A 26,697-nucleotide genomic window follows, 5' to 3' on the forward strand; every position below is an offset into this window, starting at 1 on the left:
ATTTGACATTTCACGTATAAACACACATGAATGATCATAAAAACACATCAACTGTAATACTCAATAGACAGAGTCAAAAACCAGAATCGTGTGTTATGTGGCTTACAAAAGAGAAAACGCAGCTAGCGAGTGAACCTAGTCAACCATCTGTCGTGGAAATAATAGAAATTTTAGCTCCGGGGAGGGGGGGGGGGCAGGGAGTAGAAAATAACTGCCCCCTCTCCAAAAAACCAACTGCTTACACTAATAAGGAAATTAATGGTTAAAGTAATGAATGCAAGAAGTCTCTGATGCTCTTAGCTACAAAAGGGAACTAGGCTTCCTTCCATTTGGTAGCAGAAATCATATGGTTGTGGCGATACATTCCTATCTGAGATCCCTAAAAATTCTAACTACACATTCTCTGCAAATGATGACGGTCTATCAGACTTTTATTTGTCCTAAAACTGTTTTATATTTCATTGGGCAGATGCATTCCTGCATGATTCCTTTATCCTTTCTATGAGTGTTAAAATCAGATTAAACTGATCAAGGAAACCACTGACAGAACCAGTTACAAAAAGCCATGAAAAGAATCTAAGGAAAGGAGGAATGGTCTCTCCATTATAGCTGGTGATGCTACAAGTTTCAAGGATTAGGAGTTGGAACAAATACACAAACACAAACACACACACACACACACACACACACACACACACACACGCTTTAGGCCTGATAATTCATTTATTTATCTTACTTACTGAGCACCTTCTGTATGCCAGGTACTCTTCTAGGAGATTCAGTACTGAACAAATGAGACAAAGTTTCTCGTGGAGAAACATTATAGCTGAACGAGTGGACATAAGAAATCAATAAATTAATTTAGGGGCACCTGGATGGCTCAGGTGGTTAAAGTGTCCAACTTTGGCTCAGGTCATGATCTCCTGGTTCAGGGTTTGGTGCCCTGCATCAGGCTCTGTGCTGATAGCCCAGAGCCTGGAGCCTGCTTCGGATTCTGTGTCTCCTCTCTCTGCCCCTCCGCCACTCGCACATTGTCTCTGTCTCTCTCTCTCTCTCTCAAAAATAAACATTAAAAAAAATTTTAATACATAAATTAATTTAAAATATAACATGAGGTGGTATTAACAGCTATGAAGAAAAATAAAGCAGGAGATGATGACAGAGTAACAGAGAAATGACCTTTTGACTGGAGCGATCTGAGAAGGCCTCTCTTAGGAAGTGCCATCTGAGCTAACATGTAGCACAGGGAGGAAACAGGCTATGCAGACATCATTAAGCATCTGACTTCAGCTCAGGTCATGATCTCACAGCTCGTGAGTGAGTTGGAATCCCACATTGGGTAACCTCGAGCCCCGCTTCAGGTAAAACACAAGACCCCGGTAAGCCCCAATTCTCTCTCTCTGCCTCTTGCTCAATTACGCACACATGCTCGCTCTCTCTCTCTCTCAAAAAAAAGTAGGAAAATATGAAGAAGGGAGAAAAGAAACTTAAACATTTATTGGTTCTACTTTGGCACCATTGGCAAATATTGTAATGAGAATGTATAGCTTTGGCAATTTCTAAAAGGGACATTTCTTTTGTTTCCCCCCAAAAAATAGTAAGTCAAAGATGAAAACGTTTAGAAGTATGGAGTTAAGACTGCTACCAAAACAACACTCAGAGATAGTCACTGTTAACTCTGAGGATTGTTTCCTCCCATTCTTTTTCCCTTGAATATTTAAATACACGCACAATACAGTGTTGTTTTAAGTACAGCTGACTTGTGCTTCTTGGCTTTAGCACACCTGAACTCAAAGGTGGAAGCCATGGAATCTAGCCATGTTTTCTGTCTTGTTTTAACTTTTCATGCTTTTAGAGTGGGCTCCAGTGACTAGTTCACCAGGGCCCCCGACCAGTCCCAACCACCTCACACCCTCACACACTTATTTAGGATCCTGCCTGCATCTGAGGACATTTCCACTTCCTGACCCTGCTCCTCAGAGCTTTGTAGCTGGGGTCTCCCTTTATAAAACACGCATGTTTCCATTTCATAAGGAATTATTTGTAAACCTGATCTTTATGTGGACATCTTTACATGTAATTTTCCGTGCACATTTCTAATGCAAAATCAAATCTTTTATTAAGCATGTTTAGCACCACCTCAGGAGTCACTGTCTAGTCATCAAGAATGAAAACTGACCAAACAGTTTACCTTTAGTTCTTTCAACAATACCTACCGTATTCACGGGCCAGTGCATGTGGCGAGGGGGGGGGGGGGGGGGGGGGGGGGGGGGCGCATGAGAGAGACAGAATTTTTAAAGATAATTTCAGATAGTGAGACATGCTGTGAATAAAACAAGAATAACTGAGAATATAATCGGATGGAAGGGGAGAAAGGGGAACGCTATTTAGCTAGGTAGCCAGAGAAAACGTCCTGAGGAAATGGCACTAGAACCAAAGGCTCCAAGAAGAGGAGAGGTGGGAATACCAGAGGGAAGAGCAACCCAAGTACAAACAAGAGGAAATGCGTTCACCCTGAGAAAGGAAGGGGGCGTGGCAGGTCAGAGGGGCAGAAGGAAGACCATGTGGCCAGAACATCGTAGAAAGAGGGAGCAAGGTATAGATGGCCTCGGTGGCCACAGGAGAGAACCTGGATCTTGATCCTCATTGTAGTGAGAAACTATCACAAAATTCTAAGTAGGGACGTGATATGATGTGATTCAGGCTTGGTGATTAGTGTGGCGGAGACTGCAGTGTAAGGAGCAAAAGGAAAGGCGGGAGCCCAGTTCGGAGGCTGCCCCTGTATCCAGCCAAGGGATGACGGTGGCACAAACCAGCGTTCCAGTAGCTGTGCTGGAGAAAAGTGTCTAGATGCAGGACAGATTTTGGAGGTAACAGCGACATGATTTGCTGATGGAACCAGGATGCTTTCTGGGCCTGGGTGAACGAGGATCCACCTCTGTGCTGTGAGCGATTTTCAACCTCCCCATGGACCTTCCTTCTCGGTACTCACCTCGCTGGGCCATGGACAGAGCATGGAGACAATTACTTGTAGAATCAAAGACGAAATGTAAAATGTAGCATACCTCTCACTTACCCAAATTAGGATCAGTAGCCTGACGTTTCTTAATTTTAGCTTCAGAAATAGCAGAATAATAGGCACACGTCATCTTGATCAGCCACGTGGCTCGAACCATTGGCACTGAATATTTAGCTAAATATGCAAAAACATCTTCTTTTTTACTAAGGATTGGAACCTAAAAAGAAATAATATATTTATAAAACTCTCATATTTTCCTCATGACACCAACCTAAAGAAAGGGAAAGCAAAACAAAGACACTAAATGCCTGCTACCTTTAACAAAGTATATTCTTGATGGCTTTTCAAACAGTACATTCTGCTTAAAAACCAAACCAAACAAAACAAAACAAAAAAGCCAATTTTCATTAAGAAAAAAGAATCAAAAGTCTGTTCAGCACATTGACAACAGTTTCATCAGTTGTGCTTTCTTATTTATTTAAAAAAAAAAAAAACTTTACTTTCAGAGTCTCAGATGCAGGAAACTACTCATCATATCAACCAAATAGGGAAAATAATTTCCTGACAGTCCTCCAAGGAGTTTATCTCAAAATTGGAAGGTACGGATCAAATGAAAACCTGTCCCCATTCTACATTTCATCAAAGAACAATTTTTTTTTATAAAGCTTTCTGGTTGTATCATTTCACAATAACTATTTCCAGAAAGCTTCTAAAGTGCCTTTAGCCCAAAATTTAAAGTAGAGGCGAAAATGATGGATCAGTGAATCTCCCTAATGAACACTGAACTAGAAATAGCTGGGTAATTAATTCACCGGCTGAAAGCAGGCACTGGAGGCAGTTTATTATTTCCTCCAGACCACGAAGGTATACTACTTAGCAAATTACTATCCCAATGTACCACCTGCATGTTTGAGAAGTTAACCCACTCTTCTAGAATTCCTCCTACACGTTCTCGGAACAGCCCAGTCATCTATATATAATCTATTCAACTTATGAATATAGAGTACAACAGTGAACAGAGAACACTGTACTCCATTACGGGCCCCCCAGCCAGTATAGTTAAACTCATCACTCCCGGGCTCTTCATTTATGAATGTGACACCAATCTAACCCTGACTACCTCACAGGGTGGTTAGAAGGGTAAAGTAAAAAAAGGGGCATCTGGGTGGCTCAGTCAGTTTAAGTCTGACTCTTAACATCAGCTCAGGTCATAATCTCACAGTTTGTCAGTGCAAGCCCCGAGTTGGGCTCTGTGCTGACAGTGCAGAGCCTACTTGGCATTCTCTCTCTCCCTCTCTCTCTGCCCCTCCCTCATTCACTCAATATGCTCGCTCTCTCTCTCAAAATAAATAAACGACTTTTTTTTTTTTTTTTTTTTTTTTAAAGAAGGGTAAAGGGGCGCCTGAGTGGCTCAGTCAGTTAAGCAACTGACTTCGGCTCATGTCAGGATCTCATGGTTCTTGAGTTCGAGCCCCGTGTTGGGCTCTGTGTAAACAGCTCTGAGCCTAGAGCCTGCTTTAGATTCTGTGTTTCCCTCTTTCTGTGCCCCTCCCCCACTCACACTCTGTCTCTGTCTCTAAAAAAAAGAAAACAAAAGAAGGGTAAGGTAGAAGAATGACATGTATCAAAACTGGAATGGTTTTTATTTTGTTGCCAGTTCCAAAGGTTTCTCCATGCCAGCCAAAGTATTTTCAAGCCATGGACCTGACCCTCTCCTAAGAGGGCCTTGGACACTACAACCACAGATATCAAGAGCCCTGGTTTCTATGCCCCAAAGTCTCGCTTGATTGTATGTTGGAAACCAAGACTTCAAACCAGCTGATTCTGACAGCATGGCATTTTTCTCTTAGTCAAATCCTCCTTTAGACAGTGGATATTTTCTATCACTCATATGTTACAAATTTGAGTGTTCACACACTTGATACAAAGTGTGAGCCTACGATTAAAAGGGAAGTATTTTTTTGTACACAGCCCTTTAAAACAAGCTGTTACACCTGGTTCTTACCAAAGAAACACCTGGTTGGACACTGAGATGCAGCTGCCCATATACTGTATGTGATGGGCAATTTAACAGACTTTTGATCATGGACAGTTCCAGCCCTGGGTGCTGACTTTAAACATAACCCCCATGCCAGAGGCAGCTACACTGCGCAAACATACCTAAAAGGAAGATGAAAGTCTTATAAGCCAAAGCTGGAAGGCTTCCTTCTCTGCAGACCACAGTGACATGCTTTAACATGAAAATTTCCTGAAAATTTCATTTATAAGACATGTTGTTCATGGAGCACAAGACTATGGGTTTACAGACTACTGTTTAAGCCAAGGACAAGAAAAGCACAGGCTTATACACTCCACGCAAGACCTGAGCTGCTGCCTTTCATTGGAACATATAGTCTGAGAGAGTTAAATTTTAGTCTCCAAGGCCAAGTTGCCTCTCAGTCAGATGTACCAAAAAATTACAAGATCAAGGTCTAAAAATTAGGCAAATGCAAAAAAGTGAATGTACCATCCCCAAAGAAACATTACTAATAGCATCTTTTACAGATGCCTAAAGGATTTCCTTTGAATAACTGACAGAAGGAAAATAAAAATTTGAACACGTTAAATGTTCAGATGAAATAGCAAACAAAGCTAAGTCACAGGTCTTCAACATGAACAAGCCAGGGCATACCTCCAGTTCAGTGCCCCTACTGGCAGAACCCTGTAAGAAATGGTTAGCTCAAATAAAAGGAATTAAAATTCAGAAGAATGTATGTGAAGGTTATTTAATTAAGGAAGAAGACACATATTGATGGCTTTGTCAAATTCATAGTTTGGGCCAACTCAGGAAGGAAATTATGTTTACAGTGATTGACTTCCTCACAGGCATGGATTCCATTTTCAGCAAAGAAACCATCTGACTACAACTTGTAGCTGAACCTAGGCAAATACTGGGCAGCTGTTTCATTTCTAAATCAAGCTAGAGCTGCATCTAAGTACTAACAGAAAACTAAGACACCTAGCATGTGATGGTTTTTCATCCACGGAAAGGCTGTACCACTGTGTATTGCCTTTCCCCTTAGATAAAGGTCACTGTCAACACCCTCTGTTCACTAAGCAGAGGTGGAGGCAAATGGAAATTACATAGACCACAGTAATCAATGTCACCTGAAGTGAAGAAGCCATACCTAGTGAACTGTTTAAGAGCCAGAAGGATATCCCTAGAGGCCATAGGTCTCTTTTTCCAAATCTAACTATGACCATGGTGGAGTTAAAAGTCCCTTTATAGGCCATTTTTTTACCTCTCTGTGGCTGAATACATGGGAGATCTGTGGAGTTGTACCATAACAGAAAACTAGGTTCAGAAACTTGATTGATCCCATATAGGAAACTATTTTGAACTCGAGAACACAGCTGGAAGAGGACCCAAGATCTTAGCAGGAAAATTAAGGTCTTCTGCATTAAATCATCTCAGAAATAAATACCAGAAATTAAAGAAGTATTTGAACTTTCTACTATGAAGAACATGTAAAGAATGAAATCTTTCACCCGGTTCTGAAAGAGCTTTTGCCTTTTTAAGAGGATGAAATGCTCAGGAAGGGAGGAATAGGGAGGGGCTCCTCAAATGCCCAAGAAATGAATACTTGAAGGCATAGTTAATGGTTTTATAAAGACAACAAGTTTATCTTCACAAAGAATTAATGTCAGGGCTTACCTGAGGAACACCTGACTTGGCCAGAGGCAGCTCCTAATAAAGAGAGAAGAACACTGGCTAATACACTGCACTGTAATTCATCTCCCTCCTCAAAGATGAGAAACCACTACCTACACCCCTCAAGCAAGGGCATCAATTCCTCACCATTATTTGCTTTCAGGAAATGTCCAAAAAAAGGGATTCTAAAAACGTATTTAAAAAGGAAAACCTAAAAAGAAAGATATCAGGCTGGCTACATGGAAATTGAAGGTACGACCCAACACGGAGGGTATGAACTATTGGTAGAAAGCCATCACAAAGGCTGGCCTTTGACTTAGGGGGCCTTCAGATCCAATTTACAGGTCATAGAGTACCCACATGGTAAATGTTCACTACTGGACAAGAAATGCTACACGGTTCAGCCGGTGATGAGACAGGCATAACCTGAGTAGCAAGGGGCGATTATGTGGACTGCTGTGCTTTTCAAGGATTTCAGTTGCTCTGAATCACGAAAATACGTGAAAGGCAACACAACACTACGGAGGCACGAGGGCAAAAGAAAGCCAATGGTAGCGATAGGCACTATTTTCAAAGAGTTGCTTTAGAAAATAAGCAAGCAAATACAAAAAGCAGCTCTTCTCTAAACCAGGCCTGCGCCACACCAGGTAATGAAAACTCACTATCAAGGACAGAAAATAGACACCCCTAAGACTAAAGGGTTTCAGGCAAGTTGAGGAAGACACATGGGTTACTTGGAAGGTGTGCCAGAAGCCAGAGATCAAGACTAAGAGGTAGGGTAGAGCTCTCCTCTAAATTTCAAGACATTTGATAGGATTTGGACATTTGATAGGATTTGATAGGATGAGACTGTTGAATCTGTATTATTTCCCGCTTGAGGAAAAATGATCAAAGGCAAAGATTTTAAAAGAACCCTCGCTTTCCACATCCAGTCCCCCAAAAAGGTAGAAGCTATAAATAAACCTGTCCATTCTGCTCTAAAATTTTTTCAAAGAAGTTTTTCAAGCACGCACAGAATCACTACTGTACTTATTAGGAAGGAGACAGCTTAAAGAATTTGGATTGGTACTTTTCAAGACAAGGAAATAACATCAAAGCAAGAATTTCTGTGTAACAGATTTCGGACATCCTGGCCTAAGAAAATAGAAAAAAAAAAATACTGGAAATTAATGAACTCTTATGGTCTGTTCTCGATTTTAAAAACTTGTCTACCTAAAGTCCACATAAATTGCTTCCTGTGTGGAACATTTAGGTCAAGACGTCCTAGGCACCAGGTGCCATCACAACAAAGGGGCAAAGAGCATATGTGCAGCACCTGCCAGTGAGGCTTTGGGTTTTGGAAGGAACAGGGGGAAACAAGTATGTACTTGAACGTTAGCTCGAACATCGTGATTTCTAGAAGACCACAATTAAAGTAACATTAGAAATACTTAATACCTTTTTTGCCAAAATAGCAAGTGGTTTATTTCCTGCTAAGTCAGAGAACCAACTATGAATTGCACTCTGGGATCGAGCAGTAACCAGCCAGTAATTATCTTTAGCATTAACTTGTGGTTTCTTCTTTCCGGTGTCCTGGAAAGTGTTAAGCTTTAGTTTCTCAGCTAATATGCTGCTGAAATAAGCTGCAATCTGTGGAAACGAGAAAAAAAGAAAAAGTTTGATGACAATAAACAAGTATGTTAGTAATGTATATTCGTATTTTATTTTTGTTTTACAAGAGTATCTTCAAACAGCCGTCAGAAAATAAAATGGCAATTTAAAATGTGATTTCCTTATACTAACATGATGCAAAAACTCCCACAGCACCTTTGTTCCACTATTAACAAGTGGTTCAAGGAAAAAAGAAGAGCCTTTGAGAATCTCTGATAAGATGAAATTAATTACATCCTGAATAAATTTCAAGACAATGGGTTCTGCTTTAATCTTCAGCTGTACTTCTTTTTCATACTACACACAAATTTGGAAGAGAATATTTTTCCTGAGAGGTGTTGCAGACAAAAGCAGAAAGCCTGGTAATCACACAGTAATCATTCTTTTTCTTGTTTCATCTTAATAGCATATATTTTTGGAAAGGAAACTCTGTATTTACACTCAGTGCTTTCTAAAAACGAGATGAGAAAAATTTGTTTAAGTGGAAAATTACAAAAGGTTCGATTAAATTAAGTATTCAACATTTTTGACTGGGCCGCCAATTTCAGGAGTACAAGTATTTCAAGAGAAAGCTACTGTTACCTGCTCTGAATGGAATAAAGTAGCAAAGGGAGCTTCTGTGAACGACTGTGGCATTTCGTAGTAACCGAACTAAAAGAGGACATAAGAAGAAAGGCACAAGAAGGAAAGGGATGAATACCTAAAAATCAAGTGAATCCACCTAAGACTTGTCGGAATTTCCAAGAATCATATTTCATTCCCTGGGAGTTCTTTAATAAGATACAAGCACAATTTCTAGTAAACATCTCTAGTAAGGTTAGCAGACAGTGGTAACCATGATTACAATAAAATACCTACCCTGCTGAAACAAAATAAGAGTCACAGCCTTGGTTAAGGCTCATGAGTCAATAATTAGTCTATAGGCTGGAACACAGTTGTAAAAATTAGTAAAGTTTATCTACACTTTTTCTTTTTAAAAATTTTTTTATTTTTGAGATGGAATGAAATCTGGCCATTTGCAGCAACATGGATGGAACTAGAGGGTGTTATGCTAAGTGAAATAAGCCAGGCAGAGAAAGACACTCATATGTGGATCTCGAGAAGCTTTACAGAAGACCACGAGGGAGGGGAAGGGCAAAAAGAAAAATTACAGAGAGGGAGGGAGGCAAACCATAAGAGACTCTTAAGGACTAACAAACTAAGGGGAAAGGGGGTGATGGGCACAGAGGAGGGATGTGCCCTGGGTGTTGTTGGGAATGAGCACTGGGTGTTGTATGGAAACCAATTTGACAATAAATTATATTTTTTAAAAAAATAATAAAAGGATATATATTGTGCTCCTAAAAAATAAAATAATTTTTTTTATTTTTATTTTTTTAGAGAAACAGTGTGAGAGCAGGGGAGATGGGTAAAGGGAGGGATGGAAGGAGGAAGGGCGGGGGAGATGGTGGTAGAGAGAGAATCTTAAGTAAGCTCCACACTCGGGGCTAGATCCCACAACCATGAGATCATAACCTAAGCCAACATAGAATCCGACACTTAACCACTGTGCCACCCAGACACCCAGCTGGTATGCTTTTTCTTAATGTGAATTGCCATTCCTTGATCTTTGTGATTTATGAACAATAAAAAAAAGTCTATTTTGGTGTCTTGATATAATATGGTAATAAAAACTTAGAAGAATTGGAAAAAAAATTTGAGCTTTCCTTTTTTTTTAACAAAAAACTTCATGGTATGTTTTAAGTAAATGTTTGCAGAATGTTGCAACAGAAAATATATTAAAAGTGAAAATGTAGCAATTATAGTTGTCTAGATACAAGCAACCAAAAGCAACAAATTGTTTAATTTTAAATTTCTCAATCAATATCTAGTCTTCACACCAAGAACTTAAAATACCTACTTACACAGATTGTTTCATATTTAAAAAGTCTCTTACTTGCAATTATGCATGAGTATTTAATCATAATAAACAAATGTATAAAAATGTTTTTAAAAACTAGTCAGCAATCTGTTTTATAACTATGTATTTAATAACAATGGAACAGGTGACTATATGTCTTATGTCTACATCTTAAACCCTGTGAACTGCATATTGTAAACTAAGTTAAAATTCCCTAAAAAGAGAACAAAAAAGAAAATCAAAATGAACGTGCACTTAATTTTATATTCATATTATTCCAAACCTAAAAAACCAAATAGCCTCATTCCCAAGTCCCAATGCCTACCTCCAAGTAAACACTTTGCTTAGTTTCATAGGTCTTTCCGGTGTTGCTTCAGGTGAATACACATGAACCAACACAAGTATGTTATTTTTTCTTTTTTATGTATGTACCTCTTTATGTGCTTTAGTACACATCTAAGTCTTCCACATGTATCTATATATGGAGAATTTCTCATTTATTTTTGTAAATAATGCACTGTGTGGGGTACCACATTTTATTGAATCAAGCCCCTGTTAATGGACACTTGGAGTGTTTTTTCCAAACTCTATTACAGATCACATTAAAATGAACAATCTTTCCTATTTGTCATTTTACACATGTACAGCCACAGATTTCAGATAAATTTCCAGAATTCAGATTGTATGATTCTGAAATTTTAATCAGCATTGTTAAATTGCCCTCCATAAGCTTTATACCAATTTGCACTCCATCAGACAAGGTAGGAGAGATAAAGTTTAATTTAAAACTTGTTTCCATCCACCCAAAGCTATTTTGAAAGTAATTCATTTCATAAGAAAATGGAAAAAAGTTTAGGGACTACAGTATAGTTCACGTATTCCATATTTATAAGATCAAATTCCCTTCAGAAGGTTTGAATCCTTGAGTAAATCTCACAGGAAGGGTTGACAGCAGCAGAAGTTGTAATGGATGTTATTTCCATTTATTCAGTTATTTAAATTGACATAAAACTTGATACAACAGAATAGTTTGGCAGTTCGTATCAAGAGACACACAGCAGTCATACTTTCTGTTACGGACTGAATTGTGTTACCCCAAAATTCAGACGTGGAAGCCCTAATCCCCAGTATGATTGATTGCATTTGGAGACAGGGCCTTTAAAAGCGGTTAAGGTCAAATGAAGTCTTAATGGTGGGGCCAAATCCAGTGGACTGGCTTCCTTGTAAGAAAAAAACACCAGAAATACATGCACACAGAGAAAAGCCCATGTGAGGACACAGTGAGAGGCCAGCCTTGCACAAGCCAAGGAGAGAGGCCTCACAAGAACCCAGACCTACTGACACCCTGATCTTGACTACCAGACCCCTCAACTGTGAGAAAATAAATATTCTCAGAAAATCACATTTCTGTTGTTTAAGCCACCGGTTTGTGGTACTTTGTTATGATGGCCCTAAGAGACTAATACACCTTCTACCCAAGTGACATGCTTCTGGGAATTTACCCTAAAGAACAAAAGCTACATGTTCAAATAGGACTACAACCTCTTCATAAATAACCTTAAGAAATTGGCAACAGGCTGGGGCGCCTGGGTGGCGCAGTCGGGTAAGCATCTGTCTCTTGATCTCGGCTCAGGTCATGATCTCACTGTATGTGAGTTCGAGCCCCTCATAGGGCTCTCCTCTGATGGCACAGAGCCTGCTTGGGATTCTGTCTCTCCTTCTCTCTGCCCCTTTCTGCTTGTGCGCTCCCTCTAAATAAATGAATAAATAATCTGTTTAAAAAAAGAAAAAAAAGAAATTGGCAACAGGCTAATTGCTGTATACTAGCAGTTTCAGGTCATTCTAGAACATAAACGATGGCATGTTCGTTATCTGTCCATCAATAATTATTAATATGAATACTTCCAGCCTCAAGAATATATACCAAATGATGTTACTTTTTTAAAAAACATAAGGAAGACAAAAAAATTCTGGAGGTGGATGGTGATGACAGTTATACCACAATGTGACTTAATGCCAAAGAACTGTACATCTTAAAATGTTAAAATGGCAAGTTTTGTTTATTTTACCACAATTTTTAAAAAACGCCAATTACAGTATACACATAATTGTAGCTGTGATGTTAAAAGTGTATGAAGATTGGAAAAAGACAAAACTAAAAACACTGTGTTCAGTTGATGGCACGATCATCTGTAGAAAATGCCTGTTCTCTTTCACACTGTTTAAATATTTCAGTTGATTAGCAAACTGTCAATTACATGTGCATGTGTGTACATGTGCAAACAAAGAGATCTTAAATGGATACACAAACCTCTAACAATGGTTATTTCTGGGTAAGGAGAAGAAAATATATTCTTTTCATTTTTATGTATGATGCTTTCAATTTAATATTTCAGTATTCAGAAAATAAAAACAACTCAAAAAGGATGAAAAAAAGCAAATTTTAAAAGAATACAAACAGAAACAAATAATTCCACCCATATACATAATTGTTAACATAACCACACAGAAAAAAAATTTTAATTCAAAAAATTTTGGGAGCACCTGGATGGCTCAGTCGGTTGAGTGCCCGACTTCAGCTCAGGTCACGATCTCACAGTTCACGAGTTCAAGACCCATATCGGGCTCTGTACTGAGAGCTCAGAGCCTGGAGCCTGGTTCAGATTCTGTGTCTCCCTCTCTCTCTGCCCCTCCCCTGCTCACGCTCTCTCTGTCTCAAAAACAAATAAAAACATTTTTTAAAAATTTAAAAATTAAAAAAAAGAGGGGCGCCTGGGTGGCTCAGTCGGTTAAGCGTCCAACTTTGGGTCAGGTCATGATCTCGCGGTTCGTGAGTTCAAGCCCTGCGTCAGGCTCTGTGCTGACAGCTCAGAGCCTGGAGCCTGTTTCAGATTCTGTGTCTTCCTCTCTCTCTGACCCTCCCCCGCTCATGCTCTGTCTCTAAAATAAATAAACGTTAAAAAATAAATAAAAATTAAAATTAAAAAAAAAGAAAAATTTTATGACAACAATGACTCTATACCCTTAATGAAAATTAATCTAAGGACAAAAAGTATTACAGGAAAATTATAAATTTTACATAGTAACTTTGTTGTTGGAATCACATTGGTATAGTCTATTCTAGAACTTTTTTATGTGTATTTTAAGACAGAGTAAATAAATACATTGAATTTACTGAAAGCCAGGGTTCTCACTTTGGGAGAAGAGAGAGAGAAAGATGGAACATAAAACAGGAAAAACCCTGTGATATTGCATAAGAACTGGTGGATGGATGCAAGGAAGGAAAGAAAAAGGAGAGAAGAGAAGAAACAAATCTATGTGTTGTTTCCCATCTCTGTCCACTGAAATGACCTACACGTTATGATACTCTAGTAGCAATCAGCATGCCAAGCATCCAGATCTGGGCTGGGGCACAGAAAGAACATGAACCTAAAATACATTATTATATCAAAAGTGAGGAAACGCTCAAAGAATGATGGAGGTGTCAAAAGCACCCAAGAAACAGGTTAAAGGTGCTCTCCCCCCACAAAGTAAGAGACAATTTAAACACCAAAATGAGAAAAGATGACACATCAAATATTAAAGAGTCCAAGGTTCAAAGTGACACTAAAATATGGGGGGGTCAGTGCACCTAGCTGGCTCAGTGGGTGGGAAATGCAACTCTTGATCTTTGTGAGTTACTGCCCCACGTTGGGTGTGGAGATTACTTTAAAAAAAAAGAAAAGAAAAGAAAAAAAGAAAGAAAAATGGAAGTGTTTGGGGCTCCGGGCTGGCTCAGTCGGTAGTGCAGGCTCACTCTTAATCTCACGCTGGTGAGTTGAAGCCCCACGTTGGGTGTGGAACCTACTTAAAAAAATAAAATAAAACAATAAAAAATAAGGGGCAGGGTGCCTGGGTGGCTCAGTCGGTTGAGTGTCCGACTTCAGCTCGGGTCGTGATCTCACGGCTCATGATCTCACGGCTCGTGATCTCACAGCTCATGAATTCGAGCCCCCACAGCTCTGTCAGCACAGAGTCTGCCTCGGATCCTCTGTCCCCTTCTCTGTCTCCCTCAAAAATAAACAAACATTAAAATAATAGTAATAATAAATAAAAATAAATTCTAAAATGAGATGTCCATTTACACAAGAATGGCAATAAATGTATGAGAAAAGACAATTGGAAAACTTGCATTTTGCAACTGCCAGCAAAATGAATCCTTCAGCAAGCATCATGAACTGATGATAAAATCATACGATGAAATTTTATTGAAGAACAGCATATTCACTTGGTCTCAAACTATCACCCGAAAGAGTCTACAACAAGGAAAAGATAACTACTTTTACAATATAAAGAGAAGACACCACCTTTGGTGCTCAAACTCAGTATAACCAGTAATGGGCAAACGGGCATTGTATGGCTTCTGATATACAATATAGTCTTCTTACCAAAAATATTTAACCTGAAACTTATCCTGAAAAACAATCAGACAAATCTAGAATATAGGACTAGAATATAAGACAAATGTATCTTTTTTTAATGTTTTATTTATTTTTGAGAGAGTGCAAGTGGGGGAGGGGCCGAGAGAGGGGGCAGAGGGTCTCAAGTGGGCTCTGTGCTGAGACCAGCAAGCCCAATGCAGGGCTCAAACTCATAAAGTGAGATAGTGACCTGAGCTGAAGTCAGATGCTCAACCCACTGAGCCACCAGGTGCCCCTGGACGGCACTCTTCTAAAATGGCAACTCTGAAAGCCCCCAAAAAACCACCACCATGAGAAAAGGTGGAGAGCAATCCTGTACCAGGTTATAATAGACTGAGAGGACAGGACAACCAAATGCGATGCACAATTCCTGACTGGGTCCTAAGGCAGGACAGTATGCAAGATATCCTGGGGAATCCTGAATATGGATTGTGGTTTAAATAACACTAATTAATCAACATTAACTATCAAGAGTGTCACACACACTTTTTCAGAAGGTTTAGGAAATAGACAATTTGCATTACCTTTGATGGGTTAATTACAATATTTCTGGCTGAGCCATGTTCATCTCCAGTAAAGGCTGGCTGATTGTTGAAGCCTTGTTTCACATTCACAGCAGTAAGTTCATCCTGGTCAAGAAAAAGTATCAATTAATCAGAAGGACATAAAAACTCCAACTTAACCCGATACACTGCAGCCTAATGACCGAATACACTATACTCTGGAAAAGAGAACTGTTGAACACACATCAAAGAGAGAGCAGAAATTCAAAGTTTAAAACCAGTACACAAACATACAGAGAATGATGAAGTAAATGTGGCAAAATATTAACAACTGTTAACTTTAGGTAGAGGGTACATGGGTGTTCATGACACTCTTCTCTTAATTATTCTGTAAGTTTAAAATGTTTTAACTAACAAGTTAGGAAAAGAAAAAAATGAGCAAAAACCCTCCCCACATGCAGAAACATAAAATCCCAGAATCTGTATACTGGAATTGTTTCTAGAGACCCTATAGTTGGGCTCTCCCTTCCCTGCCAGCCCCTATGCACATCTCTATTTTATGTTCAAGAAAAATGGCTCACTCCACTTACCTAAGACCCCATAGCAAGTTAAAGACAGAAATGAAGGGTTCATAGGCACAAGCTTTATAATAAACACAACACCATGACCAGCAACATGTGAAGAAGTTTAGGGCTTGCAAAATTCTTCCGTACATGTTGGCTCACTTGATGATATTTACCAATTCTAAGGTAAACGGTAAGTAAGGATCTTCATGCCCATTTATAAACAAGAAGAATGAGGCTCTCTAAGCTAGCAAAGTAACTGGACAGAGCCAGCACTGAAATGCTGTCTCCTCAACCCAAGGCTAGGAAGAGAAATCTCCACGACTCCATGCCACCAAAGTACTAATGCCATATGAAAATGTGGTCTAAAAATATGTAGCTACAACTCATACTCTCCTTAAAAACATCTCCTACTGGATATAGGAAAAATATTCTTCCCAAGGTCACATCAGAAATAGCCCAAAGGCTATAAAAAAAAAAAAAAAAAAGAGAGAGAGAGAAGGAGGAGAAGAATACAACCACCACCTTATCCAGCCCAAATCATTGAGCTATGGAACTAAATCAGAGTTCCTAAAATACAGACTTGAAAGAGTAAAGGGGAAAAGTTGAGTAAATGAAGCTACCTTCTGTTCCCCTCACTCTAAACGAAGAAAAGTTCTTAGTTAACTGTTAGGGTAATGCTAGCCATAGCACAAAAATGAGAACATATACTTAACATATACTCCGTAATTGCTGCAAGTAGAAAATGAAAAAAAAAAAAAAAAAAAAAAACAACTGATCAAAGTCACTGCTGTGATGAAGCAGAAAGCCTTAGGACAAAATAGTTTATGACATATAAGCACCTGAAAGGTCAGCCTGGCTGAGAGCCGAGGTCCCCTGGAGACATGCCATGGAACTTTACTTAATTGTGTATATACTCTACCTAACATCTTGGCAAGCCACTGTTTTGGCAAGCTTTCAAAAGACCCCACTACAGGAAGTTTAGCTCTATGATAATCAAGTCTCCTCCAAGCACGAAGGTCACTGAAATCGTGACCTGCACAGAAAATGAGTTGCATACACCTATCAACACTGAGTCTCAAACTGCTCCCACTTTTTCAAACTAATTATTTGAAAATCTAGGGCAAAACTACATAATGCATATTGTAAATCAGAAAGGCGTCAGTCAACTTAAAACGAGTGCGCTAACAAAATTTCTATAGTCTCAGAGTCTAAGAAAGAAGGGGGACAAATGGGATCAGAAAGGAAATGGGATGAGAAAAATGAATTTTTATCTTTGATTTACCATCAGAGTATTACAAGAAACATTAATTGAGTAACAGCATATGTTTTTACTAGAAACACATCTGGCTTAATCAAGAAGAAATGTGTGAGGCTTTCAGGACCAGTTAGTTCCATTTAAGGCTGCTTCGCATTCTATTCTAAAGGTACACAGACTCAGCTGCTCACCGTACTTGACTGCTAACTGCTAGCCTGGAGAGAGAGGTTCTGCAAACATACGCATGCGTGCACACGTACACACACTCCTCAGAAGAAAAAGAACATGGAACCGTGGTTACTTGTTGGTCAACCACATCAGATTTTCCTCACACTAAGATCCACACAGGTACTGCTGGAAGCCTTGAGTTCTGAGAACATTTTATCTTGCATTCTAAGTGGCACAAAAACACATCCAGAACCTTCATCACTACCAATGCCCTCTCCGAGACAGGGCCCCCATTAATCTCATGCTTGGACATACCAATGGCTCCTAACTGGTCTCCTTGCTTCTACGACTGCCCCCTGGAAGCCTTTTTCAACACAGCAGCCACAAGGAGCTTTTTAAAACTTCAGGAAGACTACGTTACTCCTGCTCAAAAGCTGCATTAACTCCCCAAGTCTGGGTATAAGCAAAGACCCTATGATGCCCCACAAGTCCCTAATGCTATTCCCTTTCTGACCTCATTCCTCACCACACTTGCCTTAGCTGACTCGACTCCAACCACACTGGTCTTCTTGCAGCTCTTCAAGCAGGCCTGCTGGATGGCCTCTAGCCTCAGGGCCACTGTGCTGTCTGTTCCCTCAGCCTGCATGGCTTTCCCTGGTATCCACATGGTCAACTCTATAACCACCTATGGCTTTGCTCAAATTTTTATATTCTCAACAAGGAATCGGATGACCCTATTTAAAATTGGAACTGATCACCCTGTCCTCTTCATCCCCAGCATTCCTAATAGGCCAACAATCCATAGCACTCACCACTTAAAATGTCCTGTAATTTACTTACAGTGTGTACTGTCTGTCTCCCCCACCACCAGGAAGGTCCCTGAGACCAAGGGTCTTTATTTTGTTCACAGAGGCATGTCAAGCACATAGAGCAGTGCCTGGCACAGAGAGCATACATAGGAATTCAATAAATATTTGTTGAAACAGTAAGTAAGTGAGGGGCACCTGGCTGACTCAGCCAGTATACTGACTTTTTATCTCAGGGTCATTAGTTCAAGCCCCATGCTGGGCATGGAGCCTATTTCAAAGAAGAAAAAGAAAAGGAAAGGGGCCTCTGGGTGGCTCAGCTGGTTGAGCGACTTCTGAACTCCACTCAGATCATGATCTCGTGGGTTTGTGGGCTCGAGCCCTGCATCAGGCTCCTCATGCTGACAGCGGGGATCTGCGCGGAATTCTTTCTCTCTTCTTCTCTCTCTGCCCCTCCTGCATGTGCTCCCTCTCAAAATACACAAACTTTAAAAAAGGAATCAATTCTGAGGGTACATGTCTCTTAAAAAAAAAAAAAAGAAAGAATAAATGAATGACAACCTGATTTGAACAATTAACTTAATGAGTATATTCTGAATCACTATTCTTTCACTTTGGGGCCCATAATTCTATTTGTATTTATGATAGATCTACCTTATCACCCAGAGCAGTGGCTCTCACCCATCAAACTCAATGCACCATCCCGAAAAAGAATTATTTTATAACACCTTTTTCTGAATCTGAAACGAAATTCATAAACAATAACTATCCGGTACCAGTATATATATTTTTTAACAAATCAATATAATGTCCTCATTCTAAAAAGAATTTTTAAGTAACTTATGATAACATAGGTATTTGAATATGCACAGGTATACAACACAAGACCTTCACTACTCAAAGCAAGGTCCACTGGGCAGAAGCCAGCAGCAGTGCCATCAGCCTAAGGCTTGTTAGAAATGCAAAATCTCGGGGTGCCTGGGTGGCTCAGTCGGTTAAGCATCCAACTCTTGGTTTAGGCTCAGGTCTTGATCTCAGTTTGTGGGTTCGAGCCCCACATCAGGCTCCGCTCCGACAGCTCTGACAGCTTGGAGCCCAATTGGGCCTCCCTCTCTCTCTCCCTGCCCCTCTCTGTTTGCAGACATACACTCTCTCTCAAAATACACAAAAAAATAAAAATAAATAAATAAATAAACATGAAATCTCTATCACAATGCAAATGCAAATCCCCCATCACAATCTGTATTGCAACAAATTCCCAGGTAATTCATGGGCACCTTAAACTTTGAGAAATGAGGCCCTAGGAGTCATGAATAAATTGTTGTATTTGTTCCTATACCTAGAATCCCTACAATGCAGTAAATACAAATGCAGACATCTTCTATTGTCATTTCAAATGGTCAGGAACAGCATGATACAACTTTTCAGAAAAAGTGAAAACTCTTGGTAAAGTTTCAAACTAATAAAACAGAATTCCCAAATTTATTAAAATGCAATGTTATATTCCTCAGAAACTCAGGGTATATTAAATGTATATTAAAATCATGCAAAAAAAATACTTTGAGATCATATGTAAACAGAGTCCCACCTGGAATAGAGAGGGGGGAAAAAACAAGATTTAGATGGTCCAGTAGCACATCTGACAGCCCAGTGGGATGCAACTGTCCCTTAAGCCTCACTGTCCACATTAAGGATATCTAGCACACCTGGCCCTGCCCACTAAATGGTCATAGCTCTCCAACGGTAGCAACAACCAACACTGCCCCCACCGGGTTCCACAACCCTTCCATTGGGGACCAAAGAGAAGAGCTGACTTTACCCTTTAGAGGCCTGCTTCCGAAAAGAGGACTTGGAGGCTCTAGGTTTAGGAAACACTGAGCTTCACATTGTCAAGGGTCAGTAAGACCCAGCCCCTGCTGCGACATCACAAGGGGCTGTCCTCTTCCAGCTCTCTATGCACCTTCCTAGCGCTGGGAGATGTGGCTACAGGTGGAGATGATGCTATGGGAGGAAGGCTAAATGGAAATACATACAAGAGAGCAGTAGGTGAGAGCCCAGAGTCTGCGATCGCACTGTCCAAATTTGAACCTCCAGCTCCTGTAAGAGTGGCTCTAAGCAACCTTGCAACTGTTCCTGTCCCTCAGTTTCCTCAACTGTAAGAGAGAGATAATAATAGTTTCCACTCTTATCTCCACATCCCAGTTGAAGGCAATAAAGCAGAGAGGTTAACTAGCCCAAGATCATACAGTGGTAAACAACTCCAAAGAATCCATGGTTTCTGACCACCATACTATATGAAATGGTCAGCAATTAGTATTACTGCTGTTTTTGTCCTATTTCTGGTTCAGGAAAGTGGTAACCTAAAGCTCCAGGAAGCACTCACGTGTACAAAATGTCTATTTCGGAAGCTAAAAAGACCTGGTCTTAAGAGGTGGTTCTGAAATATCTGCGTACATCAGAATACCACGGGTTTTAACACAGTTTCCTGGGCCCCATCCCCAGAATTTCCAATTCAGTAGGCCTGGGGTGGGGCCTGAAAATCTGAATTTCTAACAACATATGAATGAAGTATGCAAATCCAGGTACCACACATAAAGAGAACCACTGACATAAAGATTTGGAGTTTGTGGCTTCTAGAAAACCAGGGCTCCCATGCCCAGCATCAGTGCTGCAGTCACCATCAGGAGGAGAAAACTATACATCCAAAAAAGGCTGGTCCGAATTCTCTACCACATCTCCCTTGCCCTACTACAAAGGTGCAAATACAAAGCAATACACACACACACACACACACACACACACACACACACGTATACGTATAGGTATAGGTATATGTGTATGTATATAAAGAAACTAGGGCATAAAGCTTTCTCTTTCACTCTTTCGCTTCTCATAGACCCAAAACAAATAAAAACACCAAGGCCACCGTATACTCAATTACATCAGGATGCAAACGGCCAAAACAGAAGCTGTGTTTAAGGTTTACTGACAGAAAACTTTAGGTCCCCTAAGGGAAAGGGAGTAAAAGCCCAAAGCATCACAACCAAAATATGCACGCTGGTAGTTTATTTCCTAAAGTTTCTGAAAAGCGTGAAAGTCAATGGCAAGAATTTAAACAATGAGTTAAAAGTCAATTTCAAATTCTAGAGTGTTTATTATTGTTTAGCCAGTATTTCTCAAACTCTGCTCATGCACCAACACACCTCTTTCAAAGAAAAAATATTCTCTCTGACCTGAGAATGTCTGCAGACCCCAAATGGGGAAAATGGGTTAGGACACGGATACTTAATGGCATTAGGCAGCAAGAAGAGACACAGAACAAGAAGTAATGTGTGTTACATGAACTCAAACAACAAACTTCTATGATGCTTTGCTCTGAAGGCCTTTGCCAAATCTAATCAGAAAAAAGTAGAAGGGAGAGAGTCCAGATTTTGGAAAGCATGCCTCTACAATCCCCATGCCAGAAGCTGTATGGGACACAAATAGCTTCCTCTTGCACTAGCCTTGAACCTCTTCAAAGATTTTTCTAAATAAGAAGGTAACCACCAAAATTCTAACAATGGTTCTTACTGAGACTTAAACTTCTTCTGCCACACCTCGTCAATGATTTATAATAGAAGCATCAGCTGCTACTTTGCCTATGTGCAAGGTGAGACAACTAAAACCCCAAAACCTTAGGGGCACACCCAACCATTAATCAGGGTCTCATTCTTACACCTACATTCTGGGCACTGGATCAGCAGAGCTCTTTTCCAGTAAAAGGACTCCTTATTAAAAGGTTGAAAAATTTCACATTGTACAACACGGGGAATAAAAGAAAAAAAAAAGTACTTGTAGTTAACCATTGGGGAGAGGGGGACAACTATGCATTCAGAGAGTTTTTTAAATGTATTTATTTATTTATTATCAACAGCATCAAGGGCAAAATATTGCATATGCAGACCAATGTTTATATGTGAGACCTCATATTTACTCAGCCAAGAGACAATGCTGGCTGAGAATATAAATTCACAGTCCTCACCTGGTGGCCTAGGGCAGCACTGCATCAGACCAAGGGACATATGAATTCAACAGGCTCAACACAGAACCGGTCCAAACGTAGCCTCAACATGGAGAAAGGCAGACTCTCAACCTCTTGTCCTGGGTTTCTACTAAAATAATAAGCCTTAAAGCAATTTCAGGGAGACAGGCACCCAGAAACAAACAGAAACAAAATCCTAGAAATTGTCCCACATTCATATGGAAGACCAGGATTCACTTTGTCTGTACCTTTGCATTCTATACTGACACACAAACCAGATCTTCAAGGCCTTGGGTGAACTCTAAACACACCCATAAATTTCACACATTTACCTTGAACTTCATAGAATAATCTTATTTTTTGGATCACTTTCAGAGAATCTTTTAATTTCAATAAAATGCTTCATTGGGAAAGTGAAAATATTTTGATACTAGTTTGTAAACTGGTTAAGCTCTTTCTCAAGAAAAAAACAATAAAGGTCAATTTTGAATGATCATTTCAAAGGCAGAAAATAAATGCAAACAAACACATACACAGATGCACACATACACACAAGCACACACATACTTAACCTCCTCCAGACTTCTCCTCTAACCCACAGAACATGTGCACACATGCCCTGTTTAGTCATCTACTCGTGTTGAACACACTAACTCAATGACTGTTCAATGAACTGGGCAGAAATGTCCACCCGGAATAATACCACAGAAGTAGAAAAAAGTCCCTCTACGCGCTAGTCAGGCAGACTGTGTTTGCTATGATCTTACCCAAACAAACAAAATCTTAAAACACAGCTTTCTAACTATTTTTCCTAGCCTTGTACAACTCTCCTGAAAAAAGCATTCTCTCAGACCTCTGAGGATGTCTGGGCACCCCATTTTGAGAAACAAGGCTGTTATAATCTCCAGCATGGGTGTACTTAATGGTCTTGGGGTAACACCTAGAGTTAGCAGGTATAAATGGCCCAAAAGAAAAGGGATTGATCTTCTTATCCTCATGCCTCATTCCTAACCGATTCTACTCAGAATTCTCTCAAAACATGTCTCACATTCACTCCTTCCTTTAAAATACTACAGTTCCCTCTCTAAACTGTGGCTGCTATCACAGTGGGTCCTGGCCACTGCTTCTCACGTATTTCCCTTCCTGTCTAGACTTTTACCTGAATCCATCCTGCCCACTGGCCTCCTGATGAACCTTCCCGAAACAAGTTTTCTTATCTGCCCTCCACTATGCAAAAGCCTCCAAAGGCTCTCTACTTTTTTTTTCTTCTGTTCCCCAGAAGGGGCTAAAGAATAAAAGCATGTAACATGAGATTCTACAAACCCACAGTAGCATCCATGGGGCTTCTCTCCACTGAACTCGGGGCCCCAAATCAAAACACAATTACCTTACACAGGCATTAAATGCCATAAACAATCAAGTTCCACTTCTCAGTCCCACTTCCATCCTGAGCATCAAAATCACAGGGATTTGAGTTTGAATGCAGAGCCCTTACCTGTGATTGGGAACGAGGTAAGCGACCTCTCTATACCTTAGTTGCTTTGTTTGAAATGCGGCAAGAATAACTCACAGGGTTGAGGTTATATAAGATAAAACGTACAAAGAGTTTAGCACAGTGCCTGGCCCATATTAAGTGCTCTATAAATGGTGGCTACTGTTAGAAAAACTTACAGCTATATTTTATTTTTATATTTTAAGTCATTTAATCTACTTGACTATTATATTCCTTCCCACATACGTCATCTTTTCAGCCTCTAAGCCTTACATAATGCCATTCCCATCCCCTGGAGTACATTATCATGAAATCTTCTGCCTTCTTCAAACCACAACTCAGGGCTCCCCTTCACTCAATCAACAAATAAATTAGTATACAGCACTGAGCTAAGTACTGGGGGTCCCAAAGTGAGCAAATTACAAGTGATAAATGCCCCAAGGAGAAGCATTACCTGCTCAGGACACACATTATAGCAGCTTCACAGTCTGAGAAGTCAGGCAAGAATTCCCTGAAGTGGCCTTTGAGCTGAGTTCTCCTGAGAAGTAGGAGTTAACTAAGAGGAAGACTTTATAATGGTGAGGTTGACATTTTGCATAAAGTGATACAATATTAGCTCTAAGACTGAAAAGTTAGGGATGTATATTGTACTTCCTAAAGAAATCACATGCACACACCAAAAAAACAAAAACAAAAACAACACAATGTAAGGTGGTATAACTAAAATATCAATAGGTAAATTAGAAGAAACTGTTTAATAACCCAAAAGACAGCAGGAGACACAGAAAAAAACAAATAGTAAAATGTGATATCTAAATCCAACCATATCAAGTTTTATTAAATAATTAAATGTTAATAGACTACGATTCCAGTTAAAGGAGAGATATTGTCAGAATGGATAAAAAAAGCAAAATCCTATGGAAACAGCCAAGTATCCATCAACTGATAGGTGGATACAGTGGCAAATATATAGATACGTGTGTGTGCACACGTACACATGTGTATAATGGAATATTACTCAGCCATAAAAAAGAATGAAATCTTGCCATTTGCAACAACATGGATGGGAGCTAGAAAGTATTATCCTAAGTGAAATTGGTCAGAGAAAGACAAATACATGATTTCACTAATGTGGAATCAAAGTAACAAATGAGCAAAGGGGGATAAAAAAGGAGAGGCAAACCAAGAAACAGACTCGTAACTATAGAGAGCAAACTGATGGTTACCAGAAGCGAGGTGGATGGGAAGGAAGGTTAAATAGCTGATGGGGATTAAGGAGTGCATTTGTATCGAAGTGTTGAATCACTCTGAGTTTTTGGTTGTGAGTTCAAGCCCCACATTCGGCATAGAATTTACATCATCATCATCATCATCATTTTTAAATAAACAAATTGTAAAAGGTAAATTGACAGTAAATGGATAGGAAAGATATCAACAGTGAAAACAACAAGCCTAAGAGTGCTGGAGTAGCTATATTAATATTGGACAAAGTAGACTTCAGTGCTCCTGGGTGGCTCAGTGGGTTGAGTGTCCGACTCTTGATTTTGGCTCAGGTCATGATTTCAAGGTTCCTGAGATCAAGCCCCACGTAATGCTGTGCACTGACAGGGCCAAGGAGGCTTGGGATTCTCTGCTCTCTCTCTGCTTGCTCACAAGAGTGGAGTCTCTTTCAAAATAAACAAACATTTAAAAAAAAAAGACTTCAGGGGGCGCCTGGATGGCTTAGTCGGTTGAGCGTCCGACTCCGGCTCAGGTCATGATCTCACAGCTCGTGGGTTCGAGCCCCGTGTCGGGCTCTGTGCTGATGGCTTGGAGCCTGGAGCCTGCTTTGGACTCTGTGTCTCCTCTCTCTGCCCCTCCCCCATATGTGCTCTATCAAAATTGAATAAATGTAAAAAATAAATAAATAAAATAAATAAATAGCTTCAAGATAAAGAGCGTTATCAAAGATAAAGGAGGACAACTCACAATGATAAAAGGATCAATTTATCAGGAAGGCAAAGCAATCTCGAGCATACAGGTACCTAAAAAGAGGGACAGGAAGAGCACATATAAATAGACTGCAGGGTTGAGAAAATCAGAGAAAGAAGGCTATCATAGCAGGAGCAGAAGGGACTTGGGTGTGACCTGAGGCTAAGCAATGGATGAGGACAGACTACACAGGATATTATGAACCAAGTGAAGACCTTCTATCTTTATCACAAGAATAGTAAAGGGTTTTATGTAGAGAGGTAAAGTCATACAACTTGAATAAATCTACAGTGTGGTCAAGTGACTGGAGTTGGGTCAGATTAAATGGGAGGCTGCAGCAAGGGGATGGGAACTAGTCAGCAGGCTCTCCTAAGAGTTGGGACTTCAGGAGCGCCTGGGTGACTCAGTCAGTTAAGTGTCCGACTTCAGCTCAGGTCATGATCTTGTGGTTTTTGAGTTCGAGCCCCGCATTGGGCTCTGTGCTGACAGCTCAGAGCCTGGAGCCTGCTTCAGATTCTGTCTTTCTCTCTCTATCTCTCTCTCTGCCCCTCCCCCTCTCACACTCTGTCTCTCTCAAAAATGAATAAAAGTTAAAAAATTGAAAAAAGAAAGAAAATTTGTTTAAAAAAAAAGAAAAGAGTTGGGACATCAGATGACAGTAGCTAGGACCAAGATGGTGGTGATTAGAGGTAGAGAGAGGGGAAATATAAAGGGCTATTTAGGAGGGCTACTCAACAGGGCTTTTATTGAAGTGTTAGATGGAATGACAGAGTGAGGTTTTCAAGAAAGAATATCACCCAGATTTCTGGGATGGTAATATCTCTTAAAATAGTATAAGCAGGGGCGCCTGGGTGGCTCAGTCGGTTAAGCATCCGACTTCAGCTCAGGTCACAATCTCGCAGTCCGTGAGTTAAAGCCCCGTGTCGGGCTCTGGATTGATGGCTCAGAGCCTGGAGCCTGCTTCCGATTCTGTGTCTCCCTCTCTCTCTGCCCCTCCCCCGTTCATGCTCTGTCTCTCTCTGTCTCAAAAATAAATAAACGTTAAAAAAAAAAAAAAATTTTTTTTTTAAATAGTATAAGCAGTGTTGGGGGGGGAGGGGGAAGGGCTGGAAAGAAGAGGAGCAGATCACAAGTTTTGTTTTGTTTCTATATGGGGAGAGAGAGAGAGCAGGGGAGGGGATAGAGAGAAAAGGAG

General features: G+C 40.1%; 1 protein-coding gene across 16 annotated transcripts in view; it reads right to left on the reverse strand.

The window, feature by feature from the left end:
• MED12L (mediator complex subunit 12L) overlaps positions 1 to 26,697 on the reverse strand; it is a 336,247-nt gene that overhangs the window by 289,980 nt on the left and 19,570 nt on the right. For 10 of the 16 annotated variants that reach the window (XM_049629663.1, XM_049629656.1, XM_049629654.1 and 7 more), the window contains 5 exons: positions 15,245 to 15,349; positions 8,943 to 9,011; positions 8,148 to 8,339; positions 6,714 to 6,746; positions 3,077 to 3,236 (listed from right to left, as the gene is read on the reverse strand). In XM_049629663.1, coding sequence (XP_049485620.1) covers positions 3,077 to 3,236; positions 6,714 to 6,746; positions 8,148 to 8,339; positions 8,943 to 9,011; positions 15,245 to 15,349 — 559 coding nt within the window. Of the gene's footprint in view, positions 1 to 3,076; positions 3,237 to 6,713; positions 6,747 to 8,147; positions 8,340 to 8,942; positions 9,012 to 15,244; positions 15,350 to 22,039; positions 22,172 to 26,697 lie in introns of those variants that run through there. The other 6 variants (XM_049629661.1, XM_049629655.1, XM_049629653.1 and 3 more) reach the window with 4 other exon arrangements.

Source organism: Panthera uncia, chromosome C2 (assembly GCF_023721935.1).
Source record: "Panthera uncia isolate 11264 chromosome C2, Puncia_PCG_1.0, whole genome shotgun sequence".
Lineage (NCBI taxonomy): Eukaryota > Metazoa > Chordata > Mammalia > Carnivora > Felidae > Panthera > Panthera uncia.